At 39.6% G+C, this 22,983-nt stretch overlaps 1 protein-coding gene across 1 annotated transcript; it reads left to right on the top strand.

Annotated features, from left to right (window-relative positions):
- Positions 1-13,135: 13,135 nt before the first annotated feature.
- On the top strand, positions 13,136-14,985 carry TXNDC2 (thioredoxin domain containing 2). Its single transcript, XM_011366177.2, has 2 exons — positions 13,136-13,274; positions 13,562-14,985. The coding sequence occupies exons 1-2, from the start codon at positions 13,166-13,168 to the stop codon at positions 14,983-14,985; spliced, it is 1,533 nt and encodes a 510-aa protein (XP_011364479.1). The 5' UTR covers positions 13,136-13,165.
- The last annotated feature ends 7,998 nt before the right edge of the window (positions 14,986-22,983 follow it).

Genomic DNA, 22,983 nt, shown 5'->3' with positions numbered 1-22,983 from the left:
ATTGCTGCATAACACATTTATCCAAAATTTAGTGGCTTAATAAATACGTATTATCTTATGATTTATATGGGCAGGAATTTGGGAAAGGCTTAGCTGGATGGTTCTGACTTGGGGTCTCTAATAGGCTGAATGGAGATGTCACCTGGGGCTGCACCATCTGCTTTGACTGACTCCCTCATGGCTGTGGGCAAGAGGCCTCATTTCCCTGCCAGGTGGACCATAGGTTGCCCAAGGTTGCCCATAGGTTGCCCAAGTGACCTCATGACGTGGTAGCTGGTTAGCACAGGTTTAATTAATTAGTGATATGCACATACTAAGGTCTTTGTCCTTTATAGTAATGAAAAGTTAGAATAACCCGAGCATCCTGTGATAGGAAATTAGTTAAATAAATTACAGTAGAAAATAGTATAAAATAGAAAACTGTAATCATTAAAAATTACAGTATTAGAAATAAGTGTTACTGGCTACAAAAGTCGGAGGTACAAAAATGTACCTCTTTCTATTTTCTGTAACAACTTAATTTCTACCTTGAGCCCAATTCTGTCTAACGTGGAAAGCTGAATTTAGTCATACCTAGTTTTACCTAGTCAACTCAGTGGCTTCTATCATTTTAGGCGTAAGCTTATTATCAGGATTATCCTCCTTTTCTCCTAAGGGTGGGTGAAGGAGTGGAAAGGATGCATTTAAGATTCTGGAGGGCTTATGTAGTGTTTCTGGATCTGGTCTGGTCACTAAGCTGCCCCCGCCCTCCCCCCCCACACCCCCCACCCCTGCCACCATCTTGCATAGCTGGTTCCCTCAAGTCTGCTTCCCACTTAAGGCTCCTGGGAAGACTTTTGGATGGGAGCATGAGCCTCTCTGAGGTCCTCAGAGGTTTTTGGGGCAGCAGCCTGGTGTTGGGTGTGGAGCTGTCTCAGGTGGGCTATTCCAGCATCCCTATTCTATTGCCATTCCATGATGACAGTCTGGGGTGGGTCCCAAGGCTCAGCCCCCTTCTCAGAGAGTGGTGGTAAGTTGGTGCTGGGCCCACCTTACTCAGCTGTCTCACATTATCCAGCACTCCCTTCCCAGGGGGTGTACCGGTGGGGAGAGGTAGGCCATAACTTTATGCTAGCTTTGTCAGAGCCTACCCTTATGAGTTCCCAAATCTCCTGCTTAAATGCAGACTTTATCACTCAAAACGGGGCACTTCTGAGCGTGAAAGGGATGCTGTTAACACCAAGCTTGGCCAATAGGAGTAACTCAATAGTCCAGGCAAACTGGGACACATGGTCATTCTGGTCTAGCCTCTTACCCATCTAGCAAGGTGGGAGGTGGTATTGGGGAGGTAGGGCAGAAAACTCAGGAGTTCTTGGGCAAGTACCTTATCACAGCTCTCTTGGTAAAGTCATCAATCCATCCATCCATCTACCCATCTAACGAGTATTTGTTGAGGGCCACTATAAGTCAGTGCTGAACTAGTAGTCCTCTCTGCTCTGTCAGATGTGCATAATTTCCAAGTTTACACAGGAAATTAAGGGGAAAGACAAGAGAATCAAGAATGGCAGGAAAGAGAAGGAGATGTTCCTTCAAGGGCAGAAACGGGGAGGTATCACGACTACAGGAGTAGGAATGGGGGCTTGGGAATCAGCCTACCCTGTACTTATCATAAAGTCTTGACCAGGTTACTTGGTTTCTCTGAGCCTCAATTTCCTTCTGTAAAACAGGATAGTACCCCCATTACAGGGTTGAAGTCAAGATTAAGTGAAATCATGTGTAAGGCACTACCATGGAGAACCTATTGGCTATTATTATGCCATAGGCTTCAACCTTTGCCCTGAACTTGGGAAGAGTTTTTTTCCTGCACTCTTAGTTGCTACTTTCTTAGTTTTGTTCCTTTCCTAGGGAAGCAATGCAATATAGAAATTCGGATGAAGAAATTTAGCATCAGACTATCTGAGTCTGACTCCTAACTCTGTAACTCGCTGGTGGTGGGATGTTTGGCAGATTCATCTCTCTCTAATCCTTAGTTTCCTCCTATATAAATGCAGAAACCAATTCCTATGCACACTTATCCACAATTCTGTAATCCAAAAAACATCATAAATGGAGAGATTTTTTTCTAAGTTTGAGATGAACTCATTTGGCCTGAACTGATCCGATGTTATTTATAGTCATTATTTTCCAACCGAGGGTGACTCTGCTGGATGTTCTGTAATAGATGCACTGCATTGATTTAATAAAAGCCAAACAAAATTCTGAATTCTGAAAACATCTGCCCCCCAGTTGTCTCGTAGGTATTGTGGTCCCATAGTATCTACCTCCAGGTGTGTCATGAGGAGTAAATGGGAAGTAGGAACAGGCATGTGAAGAGGCCTTCCTGCCAGAGGACTCCAGGCAACCACAGGGGGCACCGTTTACATGGAAGTCGACATTCGCTGTTCTTCATGAGTGGGCTGTAGGGGTGTCACTCTACAGAAGCACTGACGATCCTGGCACCCAGTATTGCTTAAAAACAATAATAGCTAACATGAATGTAGCAACCTGCTCTGTGCCAGGTACTATCCTAGGTGTTTTACATCATATCACCTCTTTATTTTCATAACCCCCTTAATGAGGTAGATATAATTATTATTATCTCCATTCTACAGATGAGAAAACAGAGGCACAGGAAGTTAGGTAAATTGTCCAAGACCATGGACTAGTAAGAAAGACAGAAGTAAATGTTAGATACTATTATTTTATTTCTTTTTTTAATTAAAAATTTTAAAAATTTTATTGAGGTATAATAGACATATATTGGTTTCGGGTTTACAACATAATGATTCGTTATTTGTATTTATTGCAAAGTGATCACCACAATAAGTTTAGTTAACATGCATCACCACATGTAGCTACATTTTTTTTTCTTGTGATGAGAACTTTTAAGATTTACTTAGCGATTTTCAAATATACGATACACTATTAACTATAGTCACCATGATCCCTGAGACTTATTTTATAAATTTTATAAGTAGAAGTTTGTACCTTTTGATCTCATTTACCCATTCCGTCCCCTCCAATCTGTTCTGGCTGTTTTCAACCAATATATTTTGGAGCTGTTTCCATACATATCAATATCTACAGATATACTTTATTATTTTAAATGACTATATAATCATAATGATAATTAACATTTATTGAACACTTACAATTTTCCAGCACTGTTCTAAGTGCTTCCATTTTCTCTTTACTCTCATTATAAGTACTGTAAATATGAAGGAATGAAAAAAAGAAAATCTTCATTCACTGAATACTTCCCGTGAACTAAATACTTTGAAATTGTAGCTCATTTTATCCACAAAACTATCTGAGAAAGATGCGCTCTTGTTCTCATTTGTATAGAAGCAGCATGGAGAACTTAACCGACTTTCTCAATTTTATGCTGTTAGTAAGCAGGGTAAACCCAGTGATATCGAGGCCCATGCTAACTAGCGTTCTTACATCTTAGGAGGAGTGTTGGCTGGGAGCTAAGGGTTAACCTGCTCCAGCTGGAAGAGCTGAACCACTCCATTAACTAGATTTGCTGGTTTCACTGAATATATTATCTGATCTCAAACTGCTGGAGTGACTCTCCTGGACCTGCTGCTCGGGCAGCTTGATTTACCTTTTCCATGTTCCTGATCTCAATGCTAACACCATTATTCCGCCCTGACTGAAGTTCTTAACTGGCTTTTTGAAATGACTTCTGCATCAGAGTCTGGCAATTTTGACATCATAGTGCCTGAGGCCCTGAATTCACTTCTGAGAACCAAGTGCCAAAACTGATGTCCCAAAGTGGGCCTGGACGGCCCCAGGGTGGCCAGCTTTCTCTGTACTCCTTCACCTCCAGTTTTCTCTGGATTTGTACCTATTCTCTCCTTTCCTAGTCTTTTGGAAAAGGATCCCAACTCACTTCTTAAGCATGTCCCAACCTTTTTGTTTTGCTATCATCTTAAAATTCCTCCTGCACCGCTTCTCTCCTGTGGTGGTTAACTTACATATGTGCATAAATCTTCTCTAGTTTTGATCAACTGCCATCCATCTCCTTTTCCCTATCAAGCCACTCTCTCTGTCCTTCACACTAATGAAATTCTTAAAAGAGAATCATGATCTACTTCTTTAATCTTCTATTCACTCATCTCAGTTTAGTCACTTTCCCTCATTCTGTGCTTTCAAAGATGACCTTGCCTAATCGCCCCACTGCTGACCTCTTTTGTCCCACTTTCCCTACTTTCCTGTAAGCATTCGAGGTTGTTGCCCTCTCCTTCCTGATGCCCCTTTGGGCATGGACTCCACGATTCCCCTTGCTTCTCTCACTGCATCTTCAGACTTCTCATGTGCTTCAATGCAGATACTCCCTACAAATTCATTCTCCTGATCCTGCTCAATTTCTAACCCCTTCCTTATGATCTCATCTGATTTTATGATTTCAATTATTATCTCTGGCTTTCAAATTGTGGTCTGGTCTGACTTCTTTCGAGAGATCAAACCTTGGTTTCAAGCTGTCTACTGGGTGTGCACCCTTGGCATCCTGCTTCAGGTGCTGATGCCCCTTACGGGTATGCAGACCCTACTCCCCATTAACGGTGCGCTTCATGCATTACATCCTCTCAGTGGCCCAGGCTTCACATTTGAAAGTTAATTTCAACCCCTCCCAAGCATTTATCAAATAATGTAAATTCTGTTTCTGGAATTTCTTGAACTTCCTAACCTTCTTTCCACTGTCCTAGTTTAGGCTTTCAATATGTTCTCTCTCAACTATTATGATAGTATCTTCTTTTTTAAAATAATAATAATAATAATGATTAATAATAATAATTTTTAATTTAGTTTCAAGTACAGAGTACATTGCTTATACATCTATACAGTTCATAAAACGGTCCCCCCGATTGCACCCTCCCTCCCCTGACCCTCCATTTAGCCAACGTATTAATGCTAGCTGCATTCCCTATGCTGTGCTCCCCATCCCCATCCCGCATCAGCTACTAATTTGTACTTCTTTAACCCTTCACCCCATTCTCCCTGCCCCTCAAATGCCCCTCCCCTCTGTCCACTATATTTGTGAGTCTATTTTTGTTAGTTTGTTCTTTTTATTCCTTAGACTCCACATATAAGTGAAATCATATAGTCTTTGTCTTTCTCTGTCTGACTTAAACACCTTCTATGTCCATCAAAGCAATATTTTTTTCCATCCACTTCCTTTTCATACGTAGGGGTCTTGTTTTCTTATTATCCTTTCAGCCACTCTATCTTTCGGTTGGAGCACTTAATTCTTTTCCATTTAAGGTACTTACTGATAGAAATGTAGTTGTTACCATTCTTTATTCCTGTTTTTGATGCATGTTTTTTCTTCTTAAATAAGTCCCTCCAACATTTCCTGTAATACTGGCTTGGTGGTGATAAATTCTTTTGGCTTAGTTTTGTCTGGGAAGCTTTTTATCTGTCCTTTGACTCTAAATGATAGCTTTGCTGGATAAATTGTTCTTGCTTGTATATCCTGGGTCTTCATCACATCGAATATTTTTTGCCAAGCCCTTCTGTCTGGCATACTTTCTTTTGAGAAATCAGCTGCCAATCTTATGGGTGTTCCCTTATAAATAATTACTTGTTTTTCTCTTGCTGCTTTTAATATTCTTTTTTTGTATTTAAACTTTGGCATTTTAATTATGATGTGTCTTGGCATGGGCCTCTTTGAATTCCTGATTTTTGGAATTCTTTGAGCTTCCTGGGGTTTTATGTCCATTTCCTTCACCAGGTTAGGGAAGTTTTCCATGATTATTTCTTCAAACAGCTGTTCGGCGTCTTGATTTTCTTCTGTTACGCTGATCAGACAAATAGTTGGACCCTTAATAGTGTCCCATATCCTCCTTAAATTATTTTTATAGTCTTGGCATCTTTTTTCTTACCATTCTGATTGAGTGTCCTGATTGGCTTTCCTGTCCTCTAGATAGGGCATTGGATCCTTTTCTTTATTCTCTTTGTTCATCTCTTCGTTTATTCCATTTAATATACTTCTCATCTCAGATAATATGTTCATTTCAAGCTGGTTCCCTTTTCTACTTTCCATTTCCATTTTTATGTTTTTTTTTTTAATCTCTTTGTAGTTCATTGAGCATCTTTATAACCAGTGTTTTGAACTCTGCATCTGTTAGATTGCTTGACTCCATTATTTCTGGATCTCTGTTCTGTTCTCTCATATGGTTTCTGCTTCTTTGTCTTCCCATTTTGGCTGCCTTTCTATGTCTGTTTCTATGTACTAAGCAAAGTTCCTAAGTCTCCCAGTCTCATTAGTGTGGATTTGTGAAGTAGGTGTCCAGTGGCACAGTCCTGAGAGGGATTCAGCTGCAGGCCAAACTTAGCTCAAGCCTCTGCCCCTCTGGGGCCACCTGTTAAGATTCGGCAAGCAATCCACAGATGCTGTGCTTACAGTTGCCGCAAAAGGCCACATCAGAAACCGAAGCCAGCTGCCTCCAGTGTAAGTCTAGGTGCTGCTCCGCAAGGCGCATCTGACTTGCTGAGGATACACCTGGATGTGGCTTGGGTGGGGTCTGGGTTGGGGGAGGCTGGTTTTTAGGGAATCCTCTGGGCGGAGCAACCTCTGTTATCCAGTTGGATGATGTCATGGCTAGAGTGGTGCCGTGTCTGCGCACTGGGAGGTGGGAGGCTTTACTGGGAACAATGGATACTGCCAGCACTTCTGTACAAAGCGAGTCTCACTGGGCCCTCACTCCGACAATGGCTCCCTGTAAGTCCCTGGTGCCCCAAGCTCAGCCGAATCGGCACTGGTGCTCAGAGTGAGCAAGTCTGCCATCGTGAAAATCTGCTGGCTGCCGTGGTCGCTTTAAGAGGCGTCTGCTGTTGCCGCTGCCGCAGCGTCCATCTCACTCAGCCGATGGAGACTGGGCAGCCCCGGGTCCTCGCCCCGTCCTACCTTCTGCCGTTGCAGGGTGCTTTCTTGGCTTTCTCCCTAGTTGTATGGCTTGTTCATCTAGATCCCAGGCGATTTTTCCTTGCTGCTGCTCCTTGTTTCCGTCACAACTTTGATTTGGTCGCCAGAAGGATGAACAGAGCCTCTATCATCTATGCCATTTTTTCCTTCCCTCCTATTATGATAGTTTCTTAACAGATCTCTCTGAATTCTGCCTTTGGCCTTCAAATTCATTGTTGAATCTGCTAACAGTGAATCTGCTAAAGTACAGATCGCATCATGTCATTTCCTCAAAACCTGTTGCTAATTAAATAAAATTCCAAATCTGTAACTTATGGTGAAATATCCCTCTCATCTGGGCCCAGCCTCCGTCTCTGTGCATCACTGGCTGGTGCTGTTTTTCCTGAGCACCTTCACTCCATGGTTGCTCTCTCCCTGCTAGGAAGGCCATCTGCATTTGCTGCTCTCTGCCTGGCAGTGCACCGACAAGTTTCAGGAGGCTGGGAAGCACTCCTGGAGCTTTCTCAGAGCCCCCACTCCCTGCAGGAGAATAACAGCCCCTCTTCCAATCACTGTAGAGTTTGAGTAGCAGGTTAGTCTGTATGTTAAAGAACTATCTTTGATAAACACTACAGTGTTTTTCAAAATTTGGATTTTCCAAATCCAAAAAAAGTACTATTTATTTATTTGATAAACGTTATCAGAGATAGTACATTTTCCTCAAAGATAGTACCTTTTTTTTGCACTAAACACAATGAGACTAGTCATTTTTATTCTCTACTCTCAGTATTGCAACAAAAGACCAGGAACTTAATTAGGTATTACAGTGGATGATCAGGAAAAAAGAGAAACTCAGATGACACTTCAGTACTTTGGTGCAAGTTTTCCTTGAGTCTCTGGTGTGGTGTACACCGAGCTAAAGACTGGAGATGACAATGCAATGTCCCTCGCCCTCAGTAAGTTTGTACTTGGACTGGGGAGAAAAGATTTATGGCATGTGACATTATTTTACTAAATGTGCGGTGCTGACAGGAGGAGCCGGGTGGCTAGAATTAAGTGTGGGTATGTGACATTTCACTATTTTTTGTTTTAAACATTTATTTTTCAATATTCTGATTTTGTACTGGGTATGAATGGTTTGGAAAAGTCTTATGGGAATAGTTTCTTTTACTTCTCTCTTGTTTCTTTATTCAGGGACCAAGATAGGGATGTTGGTCTGCCAGATACTAATAAAGATAATCTCAGCAAAAATATTTTTTAAATTAAGAATCATAATGTAACCCTTCTTCAGCTGTTCCCCATTGTACTTGCTGTGGAAGTACAGTGTTATGACTCTGAACCTCAAAGCTGCAATTAATGCACTCAGAGATGTTCGATGGGACCTGATGCTTTGTTTTGCTCTGCTGTGAGTGCCATTTGTTCTGGAGGCAGGTACACTCTGTAATCTGCTTACTCACTTCTCTGTCTTCCTTTAGAAGTTGGGCATTGGAAGATACCAGGAACCATGTGCTCTAGGAGGGGTCATGTGCATTTTAAAAGTTTTTGTAGCAGCCTATTAGTATTAAAACAACAGACTTACAACTAACTTGAATCTTGCCAAAGCAGCTCCAAACAGAATTTTCCGGTAAATATTTACATAGGAGAACTTGAAACTTTATACTAGAAGTCTTTCCAACCACAAAAATGTTGGGAGTTAAATATTAGAACAAATGAACTGAGTAAAATCAATAATTCATCCTCCCTTGAGAAAAACATAGATACCATAGTGTCTAGAACTGATGAAGAATAAATGGGAAATGAACTCAGAGAGCCAAGTACAAAGGCCCAAGATTCATACCTTAGAAAAAATACTGATTATTCATGATAAATTCTCTGCATGATGAACCATTTGGAAGTAGAAAAGAAAAGCATTCATTTAGCATTTAAAAATATATATTTATATTCTTTCCATTACAAATGTCTATTCTTTTTTGTTTTTAATCCCCTTCCCCTTTTGTGTCCAGCCTTCTATCCTCTCCCCTCTAGTAACTGTCAGCTTGTTCTCTGTTTCTATGAGTTTGTTTCTGTTTCACTTTGTTTGTTTGTTTTGTCTTTTAGATTCCACATATAAGTAAAACCATATGGTATTTGTCTTTCTCTGTCTAACTTATTTCACTTAGCATAATACTCTCTAGGTCCATCCATGTTGTCTCATGTGACAAGATTTCATTCTTTTTTATGTGTGAGTAATATTCCATTGTATGTCTGTACCACATCATCTTTATCCATTCATCTATTGATGAACACCTAGGTTGCTTCCATATCTGGGTTATTGTAGATAATGCTGCAATAAACATAGGAGTGCATATATCTGTCTAATTATTGTTTTCATTTATTTGTATAAATACCCAGAAGTGGAATTACTGGGTTGTATAGTGGTTCTATTTCTTAATTTTTTGAGGAATCTCCATACTGTTTTCCATAGCATTCTATAGAAATGTCTATTCTTGAACATTTGGAAAATCCAGAAAAATAGAAGGAGTAGTAAGCAATTTAACAATCCACCTTGACATTCAAATATTAGAAAAGCACCCTAGAATGTTTTAGAAGTTTTTCCAATGTATGTTAGTATGACACTGAGAAACTAGGTAAAAAATAAGCTTTAGTAGATTTTTAAATGAATCTATGGCTTTATTTATTTACTGTAAGCCCACAACAACATCTTTCAGATTTTGGGGATGTTTTAAAGGAAAGAAGGATAAGGTGAGTGAACCAAGTAAAGCCCAGGGCTGTGCAGTGACTTATATAACCAATTGTTTTCTAATCACTTTAGCAAAAAATACTGAAATGGCAGTCACATCAATAAAAAAAAATAAGTTGGAAATATGAAGTATAGGTGACTTTACACTTAATCACTACTGAAATGAAGGCTTTTATTGAAGATAAGCATTTTTATACTCCAGTAGCTAGCACACAGTCCTGATGCTATATTGATCTGATTACAAAAAAAAAAAAAAAACAATAAAGAGTGATTCTCTGTGACAAATGCTTCTCTATTCAAGTAATATTCTCTATCAATTAACAAATACATGAATGTGCAATAACTTTCAGCTCATATCCCCCTCTTTTATGTAGTCTTACAAATATAGAACATTTCAAAGATTAATGCAGTGAACCCATGTATGTACGCCCACCATCCAAAATAAACAAATGTTAACATTTTATTTCTAAATATGTGTGATATACATGCACACACATAATTAATGAAGCAAAAGAAAATTGGATATAATAGGTAAAGATGAAGTCCTTTTTGATCTGTACTGGGGGTTAAAACTGCAGCATATGAAATTTGAGAGGACATAATTCAACCCACAACAGCTGCTTGCATGCTATAATGCCAGAGGTGAGTATTTATAATAGAGAACATGTGGTCTGCAAAGTCTAAAATAGTCACTCTTTAGCCCTTTACAGAAAATGTTTGCTGACCCTTGCTATAGGTGAACATGTTTTGACATGGAAAATATTAAAAATATATTCTTAAGTGAAAAGAATATATAATACAATTGACCCTTAACACAGGGGTTAGGAATACCAACCCCCTGCACAATTGAAAATCCAAGTATACTTTTTTACTCTCCCCAAACTTTACTAACAGCCTTCTATTGACCAGAAGCATTACAGATAACACAAACAGTCGATTAACACATATTTTGTATGCTGTATGTATTATGTTCTTTATTTTTGCAATAAAGTAAGCTAGAGAAAAGAAAATGTCATTAAAAATCATAAGAGAAAAGTACATTTACAATATTTGTTGAAAAAAATCACGCGTAAGTGGAACTGTGCATTTCAAACCTGTGTTGTTCAAGGGTCAACTGCAGTATCTTCTGGAAATGTCTACATATGAATAGAAGAGAAAGATTATACTTCACAATATCAATAGTTATAATACCTGAAGGTTGGTGCTATGAGTAATTTTAATTTTCTTTTTACTTATCTGTGTTTTCTATTTTTTCTATTATGAATATGTATTATTTTTGTAATTATAAAACCAAAAAATTATGCCAGTATGACATATAAAAAAACTAGACCATCATGTTGTCATTGTATGTAGTAGAAATGAATTTCCACCCAGTGTTAATTACAACTTCTAGGGTGCTTCCCTGTACTGCAGAAGTTGGAAAACTAAAAAACACATTTCCTTGACTCCCTTGTAGCTGAGGTTCTGTATACAAATCGGAATCTACCAATGGATGAATCTGCATGAGAAAGAGACCATTATCTTGCAGCTTTGTCTCTTTCTGCAGGGGTCTGATGGTGGGGACTGATGAGGACACTGGAGTAAGACTCCAGCTTTCATCTCTACCTCTGAGCTGAGGAGGAGTGACTCATTCATTCCTGGATTGAATCTATAGCAGAAAGTTCTTGAAGTCAATAGCTCTAGCAATGACTTTATGATTCCCTACTTTCCTGATATCACAGAGTTCGAAGCCCCTCCTGGGAGGACATTTCTACAATTCTACAAAGTCGTTTGTTTTTCTAGGAATTATTCCTGGACACCTAACCCAAAGGCAGCCTTTCCAGCTATTTTATAATTACCTAAATCTTCCTATGCCTAAAATAGTTGATTGTTTTATTAACAGAGCCATGACTGACATAAGGATGCATGAGCAATTTTGGGACAAACTTGTGATGAAAGAAAAACATTTTATGACAAGTTGAATGAAAATTATTCAGAGACATCAATGTTTCAAGTTGCTTGGAATCCATCTGAATTGCAGAATGAAGAGTAGAAAAAATTAGAATAACTCTGCTGAACCTAAAACACAACTCAGATCTCCAAGTATAAATGTAACAGGGTCACAATTGCTCATTTCCTCATTTTTACTAAGGTGTGCAGATATAACACAACTTTAAAATTTTTTTCAATGTATCTTCTCTTCCCCATGAGCCTAATCTCAAAGGGATTTGGAGAGAGATGGTGGGGAGCAAGGACATGGAATTAAATCTGTTTGTAGTATTTCAGCCTAAAGAACACCGATATCAGCTCAGTCTTTCTGATGCCTCCCCTTTCTCTATAACATATGGGTACACAGCTCTTTGTGGACTAGTTGTGGTTGGGCCATCTGCCTCTGCTGGCCTGGTCCCTAGCCTGAGGACTACTGAGGACCCCTGATCTCATCTAGGGGTTGGGCACTGTGATGTTATCTACTGGTCAAGCTCATGCCCATAGTCCTTGCTTCTGGTTGCAAATCCTCCTGTGCTGTGGCTTCTTTATTCTTCCTTGAGGCCTCTCCTGGTTCTCTGGACCTCTCAGAACACTCATGGGCCCACTCTGGGACATGCGCGACTTCTGGATTCCTGACATGTGCATAGCAGGCCCAACAATCTGGTTGCATCCTCTGCCAGTGGCCCATGCTGCTATGTCGATGTGGAGTCCATGTGGATGTGGGCTTTTCCTGGCCTTCCAGTTGGAACATGAAGCAAATACTCCTCTGCTTTCAGCTTTCTTCTGAACACATGTAATCTGTATTCATGCTAAGGTTTCAACCTGGAGTGGAGAGGCCAGGACACATATATCTGTTCTCTTGGTTTCCCATCTACTGGGATGGAAGGGGTGATGGTCTCACTTCTTCCTCTCAAGGAGTTCCTGTGTGTCACAATCTACTCCCACCCAAATAGTTCAAACAAGGCATGTGACAGTTGGGCAGTACTATACAGAGGAGAGTAATGTGGTTAGGAGGTGACATTTCATAGATGGTTATGGTGGGTGAGTCATAAAGAGAGAGCTGGAGCTGGAGAATCCTAGAGAGAGATTGTAAGAAGGTTGGTTTCAAGTTACCATCCTGGGCAGGGCTTCTGACACAGGGTAAGACTCAGAGTGCAGGCTTGAAACCTGCCCTGCATACTTGTTTGGTGACCTTGAGTGAGTTACACAACTTCTCTAAGGTTAAATTTTCTCATTTGTAAAGTGGAGATCATAATGGCACTTACCTCAGTGGTTTGTTATCTTATAGGAAATAATGCTTGTGAATGCATATCAGGCTCTGGGCACAGGCTCATGCTCAGTGTGGCCACCATAACTAAGGCTGTCATGAAACTCTTAAATATTACTGTTGTGAGTACAGAGAGGGAACACAATCTGTAAGTACCATCTGCAAATAAACTGTTATTCATTTTATGACGTTAGGTTGGACAGATTGGAAAAAGTTGGAGGGTATGGCCTCTTCTTCGCTATGAGGTATCTATGAAGTAGGAATGAATATAGACAAAGAACTGGAAATGGAAAGTGGTAAAGCTGGAGCCCTGGAAGATTTGGAAATGAGGCCAGGCGAACAAGCAGAAACACATGAAAGGACTCCTAATGGTAAGAGGGAGAAAAGAGTGTTGCCTTAAGAGACCTATGTGCTTAGGGAATAGGCAGTAGTGTCAGACTAAGCTGAGAAAGTTGTAGTTAAAAAAAACCTACATAAAGGATACATGTAATTCCATGATGCTTGGCTTCCTGTCAAATGGGATTATTTAAATTAACAGATCATTTATAAGACTACATTAGTGAGCTCTAAGCATGTTACCAATCTTCCTTGAAGTATATGATCAAATTTTTTTTTTGTTTTTTCTTTTGCCTTTTTATTTTATTTACTTTTTGTTCAGAGAGTCCACTATCACAGGTTCTGCCCAACCATGTGACTCTCCTGGTCTCAGCACACACCCAGGAGAAGGCTTTTGCCCATGATGTCAGCAAAATACAACATGTACCTGCAGAGGAATCCAAAGTTTCACAGTCTGCGGACACACTCCTTCCTGAGCACGGCAGTGATAACTCCAGTTTCTCAGCAAAAACCAGGCAGCACAAGGAAGGTGACAACCCCAATTCCTCAACAAAAACCATCCCACCCAAGCAGGGTGACACCCTCAGATCCCCAGGAAAAGCCATCCTTCCCAAAGAGGGTAACATTGCCAATTCCTCAGGAAAAACCATCCCTCCGAAGCAAAGTGACACCACCGGTTTCCCAGGACAAACCATCCTGCCTAAAGAGGGTAACACGCTTAATTCCGCAGCAAAAACCATTTCATCCAAGCAGATTGGCTCCCCCAATTTCTCAGCAAAAATCATACCATTCAAGCATGGCGACACCCCCAAGTCATCAGCAAAAATCATCCCGCCCAAGCAGAGTGACACCCCCAATTCTTCAAAAAAACCCATCCTTCCCAAGCTGGGTGACACCTCCAAGTCTTCAGCTAAAATTATCCCACCCAAGCAGGGTGACATCCCCAAGTCCTCAGCACAAACCAGCCCACCCAAGCTGGGTGATACCCCCAATTCCTCAACAAAAGCCATTCCATCCAAGCTGGGTGACACTCCCCAGTCCTCAGCAAAAACCATCCCACCCAAACAGGGCGATACCCCCAAATCCTCAGAAGAAATCATTCAGCCCAAGAAAAGTGACACCTCCCAGTCCTCAGCAAAAACCATCCCACCTAAGCTGGGTGACACCTCCAATTCCCCAGCAAAAACCATCCCACCCAAACAGGATGACACCTTCAAGTCCTCAGAAAAAACCATCCAGCCCAAGGAGGGTGACACCTCCAAGTCCTCAGAAAAAAGCATCCAGCTCAAGGAGGGCGACACCCCCAAGTCCTCAGAAAAAATCATCCAGCCCAAGGAGGGTGACATACCCAAGTCCTCAGAAGAAACCATTCAGCCTGTAGAAGGTGACATCCCAGCAGAAAAAACAGTGGAGCTCTTGGAGGTCAACATGGTGAAAGCGATCCTGAGCAAAGAGGACTTTGAGTCTGCACTCAAGGAGGCTGGGGAGAGGCTGGTGGCCGTGGACTTCTCAGCCACGTGGTGTGGGCCTTGCAAGACCATCAAGCCCCTTTTCTATTCTCTGTCTGTGAAGCATGAGGACATACTGTTCCTGGAAGTGGACATTGATGAGTGCGAGGAGCTAGTGAAGGACCTCGACATCATTTCCATCCCAACCTTTCAGTTTTACAAAAAAGAAGAAAAGGTGGGTGAATTTTGTGGTGCCCTTAAGGAAAGACTTGTAACAATCATTGCAGAATTAAAGTAATCGTGTATTCTGAAAGCGTTGTTAAGATTCAGCTGTTTATAGCTTGTGATTTTTTATTTATAAAAAAAAGATATAAAAAGCGTGTATGTTCAAATGGTACTTACTTGTAAATTATAAACTCTACTCATTCCAAAAAGTAGTCAAAGCACTGAAGCATATTGTGACCATGTTTTTTGTTGACAAAAAAAGTATATTAGAATTTCCTTTGGTGGAGATTAGAAGTCAAGCTGTCCTTTATTTTTCAACCTTGATTTTTTTTTTCCTACTCACCCTTGAAAATTCACCTCAGGGTCAGGGGCAACACTGGAAATTTCGACAGTTCTTCTGTAGAAGCACATGATTTAAAGTGAGTGGAAACTTCTTTCATGCTCACATATCTTTGGGCTTTCTGATAAGATACTTTTGGAAATAAAGAATTTGAAAGATTCACATATCATATCTAACTTTCTTCTTGTGTGGGGAGTGGTATGGAGACCTCATGAAATTCCATGGACTTGCTAACCCTGTATGGGATTTGTTGGTGGCATTGCTGAGACCAAGGTCATGCTTCCAGATTCCAAGTCCAGGCCTCTTTCTACTACTCCATGCTCACAAAATCGGGGACAGAGCTCAAAGTATCTAGTTCCTCAGGCCAAAAGCTTTATTATTCAGGTTTAACTCAGTGTGATCCTTGGTGGCATTGTGACATCAACGTCCCGGTGGCAAAATACTTGCTTTGTCACCTTGGTAACTGGGTTTCTAATACTTGCACACAGATATCTCAGAGCCCAAAGGCCCAGGTCTGGGCCGCAGGTGGTGGTTTAATCTAGGATCTTATCCACAGTGGATATGCTGCAAAACCCTGAGTTGATGCCTGAAACTGCAGGTAGTACTGAGCCCTGTATATACTGTTTTTTCTTATACATACATACCTTTTCACTTAAAGACTTCTCTTTGGCATATCCAAATTGCCAGTATCACTACTCTTGTACTTTGGGGCCATTATTAAGTAACATTAGAGTCACTTGAATACAAGCACTACAATATCATGATAGTCGATCTGATAACCAGGTGATGAACAGGCGAAAAGAGTATACAGGGTAGAGACGCTGGGCAAAGATGGTTCACGTCCCTGGTGGGACATAGGGGAACAGTACGATTTTGTCATACTACTCAGAACAGTCAAAATTTAATGACTTGTTAAGTTTTTATAATTTAAAACTTGTGAATTATTTATTTCTGGAATAGTCCATCTAATATTTTCAGACCTGAATAAAGGAAGACTACTAGAGTTTTGTGTTTTTTAAAATATGTACACAAATAATTGCATATATTCAATGTATACAGTTTGATGAGTTTGGACATATGCATATAGCCATGATACCATTGTCATGATCAAGGTAATTAACATGGCTGTCACCTTCAGGAGTTTCCCTGTGTGTCTGTTTCATTCGTGTGTGTAAGAGCCCTTAGCATGAGATCTAACCTCTTCACCAGTTTTTAAGTGCACAATGCCGTATTGTTAACTATAGGCACTGCGTTGTGCAGCAGATCTCTAGAGCTTATTTGTGTTGTATAACTGTAACTCTACACCCGTGGAACAACAACTCGCAACTCCCCATTTCTCCACCTGTTCCCTGTCAGCGCCATCCTATCTTCTGCTGGTTCAGAGTGTTTTAAAGAAAGTGAACTAGTTGTCAACATTTCAAAAACCAGGATTCTCTTTCAAATATTGAATTCTAGCTTTTCCTGAAAAATTGTAAAATACAGCAATTTGGGCTTGCATTACTTCAAGAAACCAATCTAATTTTAGGGGCCGAGTGGCAGCTACCTCCATTAGACTGGGCATGCATTCCCCAGTCCACTGCTGAGAAACCCGCCCGGCTCCTTCATTTATCTAGTTGAGTTACAGTCCCCACCTTGAGCTAACTACAGGATTGAGACTGCTCCAACGACTTTCATCATGTGTCTAACCTGACTCTCCTTTATATAGACCTCATAGACCTCGTCTGAGCCATTAAAAACAGCCACCTAGCAACAGGAAACAAAATACCATACATACTTTACCTTTTTTTCAAAATTATTTGGAATAACCTAAAAAAGTTTAATGATACAGCTAATAAACTAGTAAGAGGAAATCAGAAACATGAAAATAAATAATAAGTCATCTCTGAAGACTCATATTATTGCTCTGATTGAGTGGCAAATTTTGCTCTGAGCTTCTTAGCAGTGGAAAAGTGGAGGAAGGAAAGGGAAATGCAATACCTGAAAGGAGCAAGCATCGGAATTTGAAAAAGGAGTCAAAGCTTTCCTGTAACTAAATTCTTGAATGAAAAGTTTTTATCTGGGAACTTAAGTTTGAGACTTTGAACAATGGATAATGTTTTTGACAATATTTTTTATAATAAATTCAGAGGCAATTTCATATGGCTATCTCTGGTAATAATCTTCCGTGGAAGCCAAAGCTGTAATCATAAAGGACTTTCCAATGAGTGGATTCAGATTCAAGGCATACAAGTATGCAGCTTATGTTGTATTTTCATATATCTAGACTTCTGCTAATGATTCATATAGCTGTTCTTTTCCTCTGTAGAGAGACCTCCCTCTGACATGTTCACTGAGATTTGTTCCTATTTCCCATATTGAACAAACCTGGTTTTAATATGAATCTATCTGCTTAGACCTTTAGGCCCAGACTTCAATGAATTAACCCAAATCCCCTGTTACCAGAGCCCCATTTGGACAACTAAGTGAGCCCCACAACACTTTTTGAAGGACCAAGGAGCTTGAAATCTAACATGAGTCAATTGCACCAATGTTTTTTTCCTGGGACATATTGAAGACATTTCTATCTTGGGGTTTTCTTTATATTTAAGTTACTAAGTGAGGAAAATTCTTTACAGTATTTGTAATAGACCTTTCAAGTGATTTTACACTATTCCTAATGTAAGTCAGGGAGGAAGGCAAAGCACAGTTCTGCAAAGGCAATTTTATAGGACCAAGAAAATGCAGAGCAAACTGTGTGGCTCTCTAATGATCCTGTTTGATCCAGAGATAAAATCTAAACTACCAGAGAACCGATTCATGTTCTTCAAACTACGCACCATAAGCACCATTCCTCTTGACCTTTTGGATAATAGTCAAACAGAAGCCAGGTCAAAGTTATATTCTCTGGCAGACAATTTGAATATGGACATTCTATTTTGTTAATGAAGAAAGAATCATGCACTTAAGTGAGCCAAGCAATTGTTATCATCTCTAATATTTAACGTGAAGGAGAAATAAGAAGCATTTCTAATGAGAAGAAAGATTCAAGATAATCATATAGGCTGTGAATGATGATAGTTTAACTAGAGCCTTAGTAAGAATCAATGGAAAACTTGTTTGAATTGATAAGAGAATTCAACAAAGTGGCAGTATTCAGAGTAATATCCAAAAGGCAATACTTTTTTTTTTTTGGTTCACTGACAGATAATTGAGAATCACTATGGAAAAAGGTCTCAGTCACAATTGTGACAAAAAATAAAATATCTAAAAACAGTCCTTAGAAGAACAGTAGGGATTATTAAGACTAAGTCTAAAAGTTTTAAGAGGTGTACAACAAGAAGTTCTGAATAAAGTGAGACACAGTTCATTTTTCCCATTGGAGAAAAATATTGAAAGATGTCGATTCTTCCCACTTAATTTAGTAGATGTAATGTAATCACAACCCATATCTCAATGACATCATTGAGAGAACTTGACAAAATACTTAAAAATTCCCTGAGAATCATAGCCAGGAATAGATAGGAAAAAATCTTAAATGAGAATAAAGAGAAATTTGCCCTATCAGTAAAATAAATAATTAGTATAGTAATTGTATAGTAAGTATGTTGATGCCAAGAATGGTATTTATGAAAGAAAAAGAGAGCAACGAAACATCAAGAATCAGACTTTGTAAGTAGTAATATATGAAAAAGGAAACATTTTATTTTGATGGAATGTGAGTAGGTTATTTTTCAAAACTTGAATGGCAAAATTTGGGTATTTGGGGAGGGGGAATCAATTTATATCCTTTTCCCATGTCAGATACCAAAATAAATAAAAGTTGGATTAAAGAATAAAAAATGAAATATGGAATCATTAAAAAATTGAAGATTTAGTTAAACATTTATCTGATTCATGAATGAAAGGGATTTTCTAAATAGAACTGCAATTAAAGAAATAGATTTTAACATGTAAAAAAATTAAGCTTTCTCATGCCAAAATATGAACAATCTTAACAGGAAACAAACAAAAAAACTGAAAAAGTATTTGCAAAATGGATGACTTGAGATTCAATATATTCACTACAGAAAGTACTCTTACAAATCAGAAGGAAAAATAGAAACATAGGCAAAAGCCACAGTCAGTTCATATTAGAGTAAGAACAATTTGGTAATAAACATAAAAAATTTCCACTGATAGGGAAATATAAACAAAAGTCAACCACATGTTGATAGTACAGCCAGTGAGAATGTAGGGAAATAGCGCTGCTGTTGAGAATTAGGGCTGCTAAGAAACTTTCTGGAACATAGCAGTATAACAAAGGTGCAGGCAGCTCAGTGAACTTTAGCTTTTGTGTAAGTCTGCTAGGGCTTCCATGACACAATACCACAGACTGGGGGGTTTAAACAACAGAAATGTACTACTCACAGTTCTGGAGGCTGACGGTCCAAGATCAAAGTGTCGGCAGGGTTGGTTTCTCCTGAGGCCTCTCTCCTTGGTTTGCATATGGTGCCTTCTCACTGTTTTGTCTTCAAAAAAGTTGCTCGTCTGTGCACTCACATCCCTGGTGTCTGTTCATCCTAACCAGTCTCATTTTAGCTTAAAGACTGTTTCTTCAAATCCATTCACATTTTGAGATACCAAGAGTTGGGGCTTCAATACATGAATTTTGGGAAGGACACAATTTAGCTCATAACAGCTTAAGATGGGGCTCAGAGGCTGGGTCTGAAGAATCCTCTGGGGATGTATCACAAAGAAAATAATTTCTAAGGGAAGCTTAGGAGGCCCAGTAGCATATCAGAAAAACTGGAGGTGGTACCCTAAGAAATACTGCCTCAGGGCTCTATGGAGTCAGCTTCAAAAGTGAAAATGGACCCTTCTCCAAAGGCCAAAGAGAAGAGTGTGCCAGAGGGGGCTGCTGTCTCTGTTTAGCATAGGCCTTCAAGCATAGACCAACAAATTATGTCAAGGCCTCAGATGGCAATGAAGCCTTGAAAGAAATCTCAAGAGTGTGGGAGTCCAAGCCCTTGTACCTCAGGGCAGATGGCATTCCACTGACTTCTTGCTCCTCCTTAATCAGGCTGAATAATCGGGAACACAGTGTCTGCAGACTTCTCTTCTGCTCTCTCCTTGCAGGAGTGGGTAAGCAAACTAAAAGTGGTTCAGGAATTCTATTAAATCATGGTTTCTCAGACTGGTGGTCATAAAAACCACATGGGGTGCTTGTTAAACATTTAGATTGCTAGGCCTTTGTGCTTGAAAAATCAGATTCAGTAGTTATAGGCTGAGGCCTATAGGAAAATCATCCAACAATTAAGCCATCTCCTTCCCTCCCCCATCCTGTACACTCTGTGGTTCCTAAAGGTGATTTCTTGCTCTCAGAACAATTACTCTTCAGGACAGCACCATCTTTATCTAATTTCCACCTACTTTTCTAGAAACCCACAAGAGTTTTCTTATCCTACAAATTGGTCACCTTCTCCTCAGCCTTTCCTTCCTATGTCTCAGCTACTCAGTTTGAAATACCACTGCCCGGGAGTTAGGGCCACTTGGCCTATAGGGGATTTCCATACAAGAGGCCAGGGCTTGGGTGGATCCATCTCCTTTGACATCTCCCACTAGTATGAATCCCCTCTAGTATGCCCATATTTTTCTGATAATCCAGAAAATAACTGTTGAACAAATGCATGCACTTCTATAATATAGTCACTTCTCAGTGACTGAATTGTTTAACCCCATGAGGACTTTCCCACTATGTGAACCTCTTCCTGACTGTCCCAATAATTAGCAAGGCTGTGGCTTTTCCAATGGAGTTAGGACTTTACATTATTATGTAGGGAACATCCTTACTTCATCCTTTTCCTCTTAAATTGGCCCTGCATTCCTGACAGGAATAAGACAATAGGTTCATTGCTGACTTATATTTACAGGGTGTTAATAAAGAAATTGAGGCATATTAAAAATTTTAAAGTTTATTTGAGCAAAAATTGATTTCAATTTGGGCAGCTCCAAATTGGAAATGGTCAAGAGCATTCTGCTGACAGAAGTTAGGGGAAAGATGTATATAGAAAAGGTGTAGAAGCAAAGCGAGGAGATTATTTGACTGACTAGAGCTCAAAGCTTAGTTGGCTATTTGTGATTGGTTATCTTTGGGTTTCATTTTCTTAATCTTGAGTCAATACAGGCTTAATTAATTCGCCAAGGCATTAGGACCATTTCAGTCTAACGGCCCTCTTGTCTAATTAATTTTTAAAAAGCTACAACCCACTGAATTTTCCTGGAGTGTAGGTGTGGGGGTCTTGGTGACATATCTCTTAATGGTCTGGTCAGATTTCTGAACTTAATTTATTAGATGGAGGTCGTTCCTTCTCCCAGTCAATACTTAGACCAGGGTCGTGAAGAATGAAGAAAGGAGTGGTTTACTCTTCCAAATTTACTGAGAAATTAAAGGAAAAAAAAAAAAAGAATTAAAGGTAAAAATACTAACTAAAAACAGAATGATGCCTATTTTATTTAAAAGTTGAATGAAAAGCATAAAATATTATTTGCTATCTCTGTGTATGGATTTTTTTTATTCTATTTTTATCCTGCTTACTTATATTATGAAAAAAATAATAATTGGAATATTTTGGAGACCCCAATTTCTAGAAAATACAAAATCTGGGAGGTCATAGTAAGAGAGAGTGAGTGTAATGGCCCAAGGTCAAGGAAATTCTACCAGAGTCTTTGAATGCTGAACTTAACCCAAAGTTCTGTATTCTAGTTGTACATTCTGGGCCTTCTCAGCTTTATATTACAAATAATCTTAGAGACTAAAGCAGTGGTTTTTCTGTTTGGCGATGAACTGCCTAAGTGATTATAGATGTCACAGGGTAAGTGATATATTAGTTTTTTGGCGGCAAGTGACAGAAACCCAACTCAAACCAGCTCCAACAAAAATGGAGAGTGGATTGGATCCTGAAACTGGAAATTCTAAGGGGACAAAATGCTTCAGTTAATGTGGGGGTTTGAGCAACATCATTAGGATGCCGATGTTTTCCACCTCTCGGCCTTGCTGCTTATCTTGATTTTATCATCAACTGCTTCCATGGCTCATTATCACAGATAAAAAGTGAGCCTATTTCCTTATAACTCCAACAGAAGTCCCTGGAAAGACTCTGATTGACTGGGTCATGTGCTAATCCCTGGATCTGTATATTTGGGAGAGATAGGATGCTCTGACTGGTCAGACTTGGGTCACTTTGCACTCCCGGAGCATGGTCAGTGCCATCAAACCATATGAGCTAAGCAGGTTTACATGCAGAGTGGGTGGAAAGAAGAGCACTAGGCAGACAAGCATATCATGACAGGGGGTCACATCTGATACCCCCATATTAGACCAAGAGCTACACTAAGAATATGGTCAGAATCACCTTTATTCCCACTTAGCAATTCCCATGAAAACCCCAACCTGATAAGAAGAAGCTGTGCGCTTATCAAATTCCACTCATTTCATTTTAATCCAATCTGATTTCCTTAAGTCTGTAACTGTATGGCCTTAGAACTAAATAATACTCTGTTTTATTCAAATGACAAATTATCTTATGATACATGTAAGTTCCACTAAAGATGACATATGTAATATGAATCAAAAAAGAATACAAAACTTTTATGAAGTAGATGCTCAGAAATATGTAAAGAATATGAATAAAGTCAGACAGTTTTGGGGTCTGATCTTTTAAGTGGTGTTTTTAAAATTTATTTTTCTCTATGAGCCACTTGATTAATAGTAGG

This window comes from Pteropus vampyrus, unplaced genomic scaffold, assembly GCF_000151845.1.
Source record: "Pteropus vampyrus isolate Shadow unplaced genomic scaffold, Pvam_2.0 Scaffold122, whole genome shotgun sequence".
Taxonomy (NCBI): domain Eukaryota; kingdom Metazoa; phylum Chordata; class Mammalia; order Chiroptera; family Pteropodidae; genus Pteropus; species Pteropus vampyrus.
Note: the sequence above shows the minus strand (reverse complement) of the source record. Positions and strands in the feature narration are given on the sequence as shown.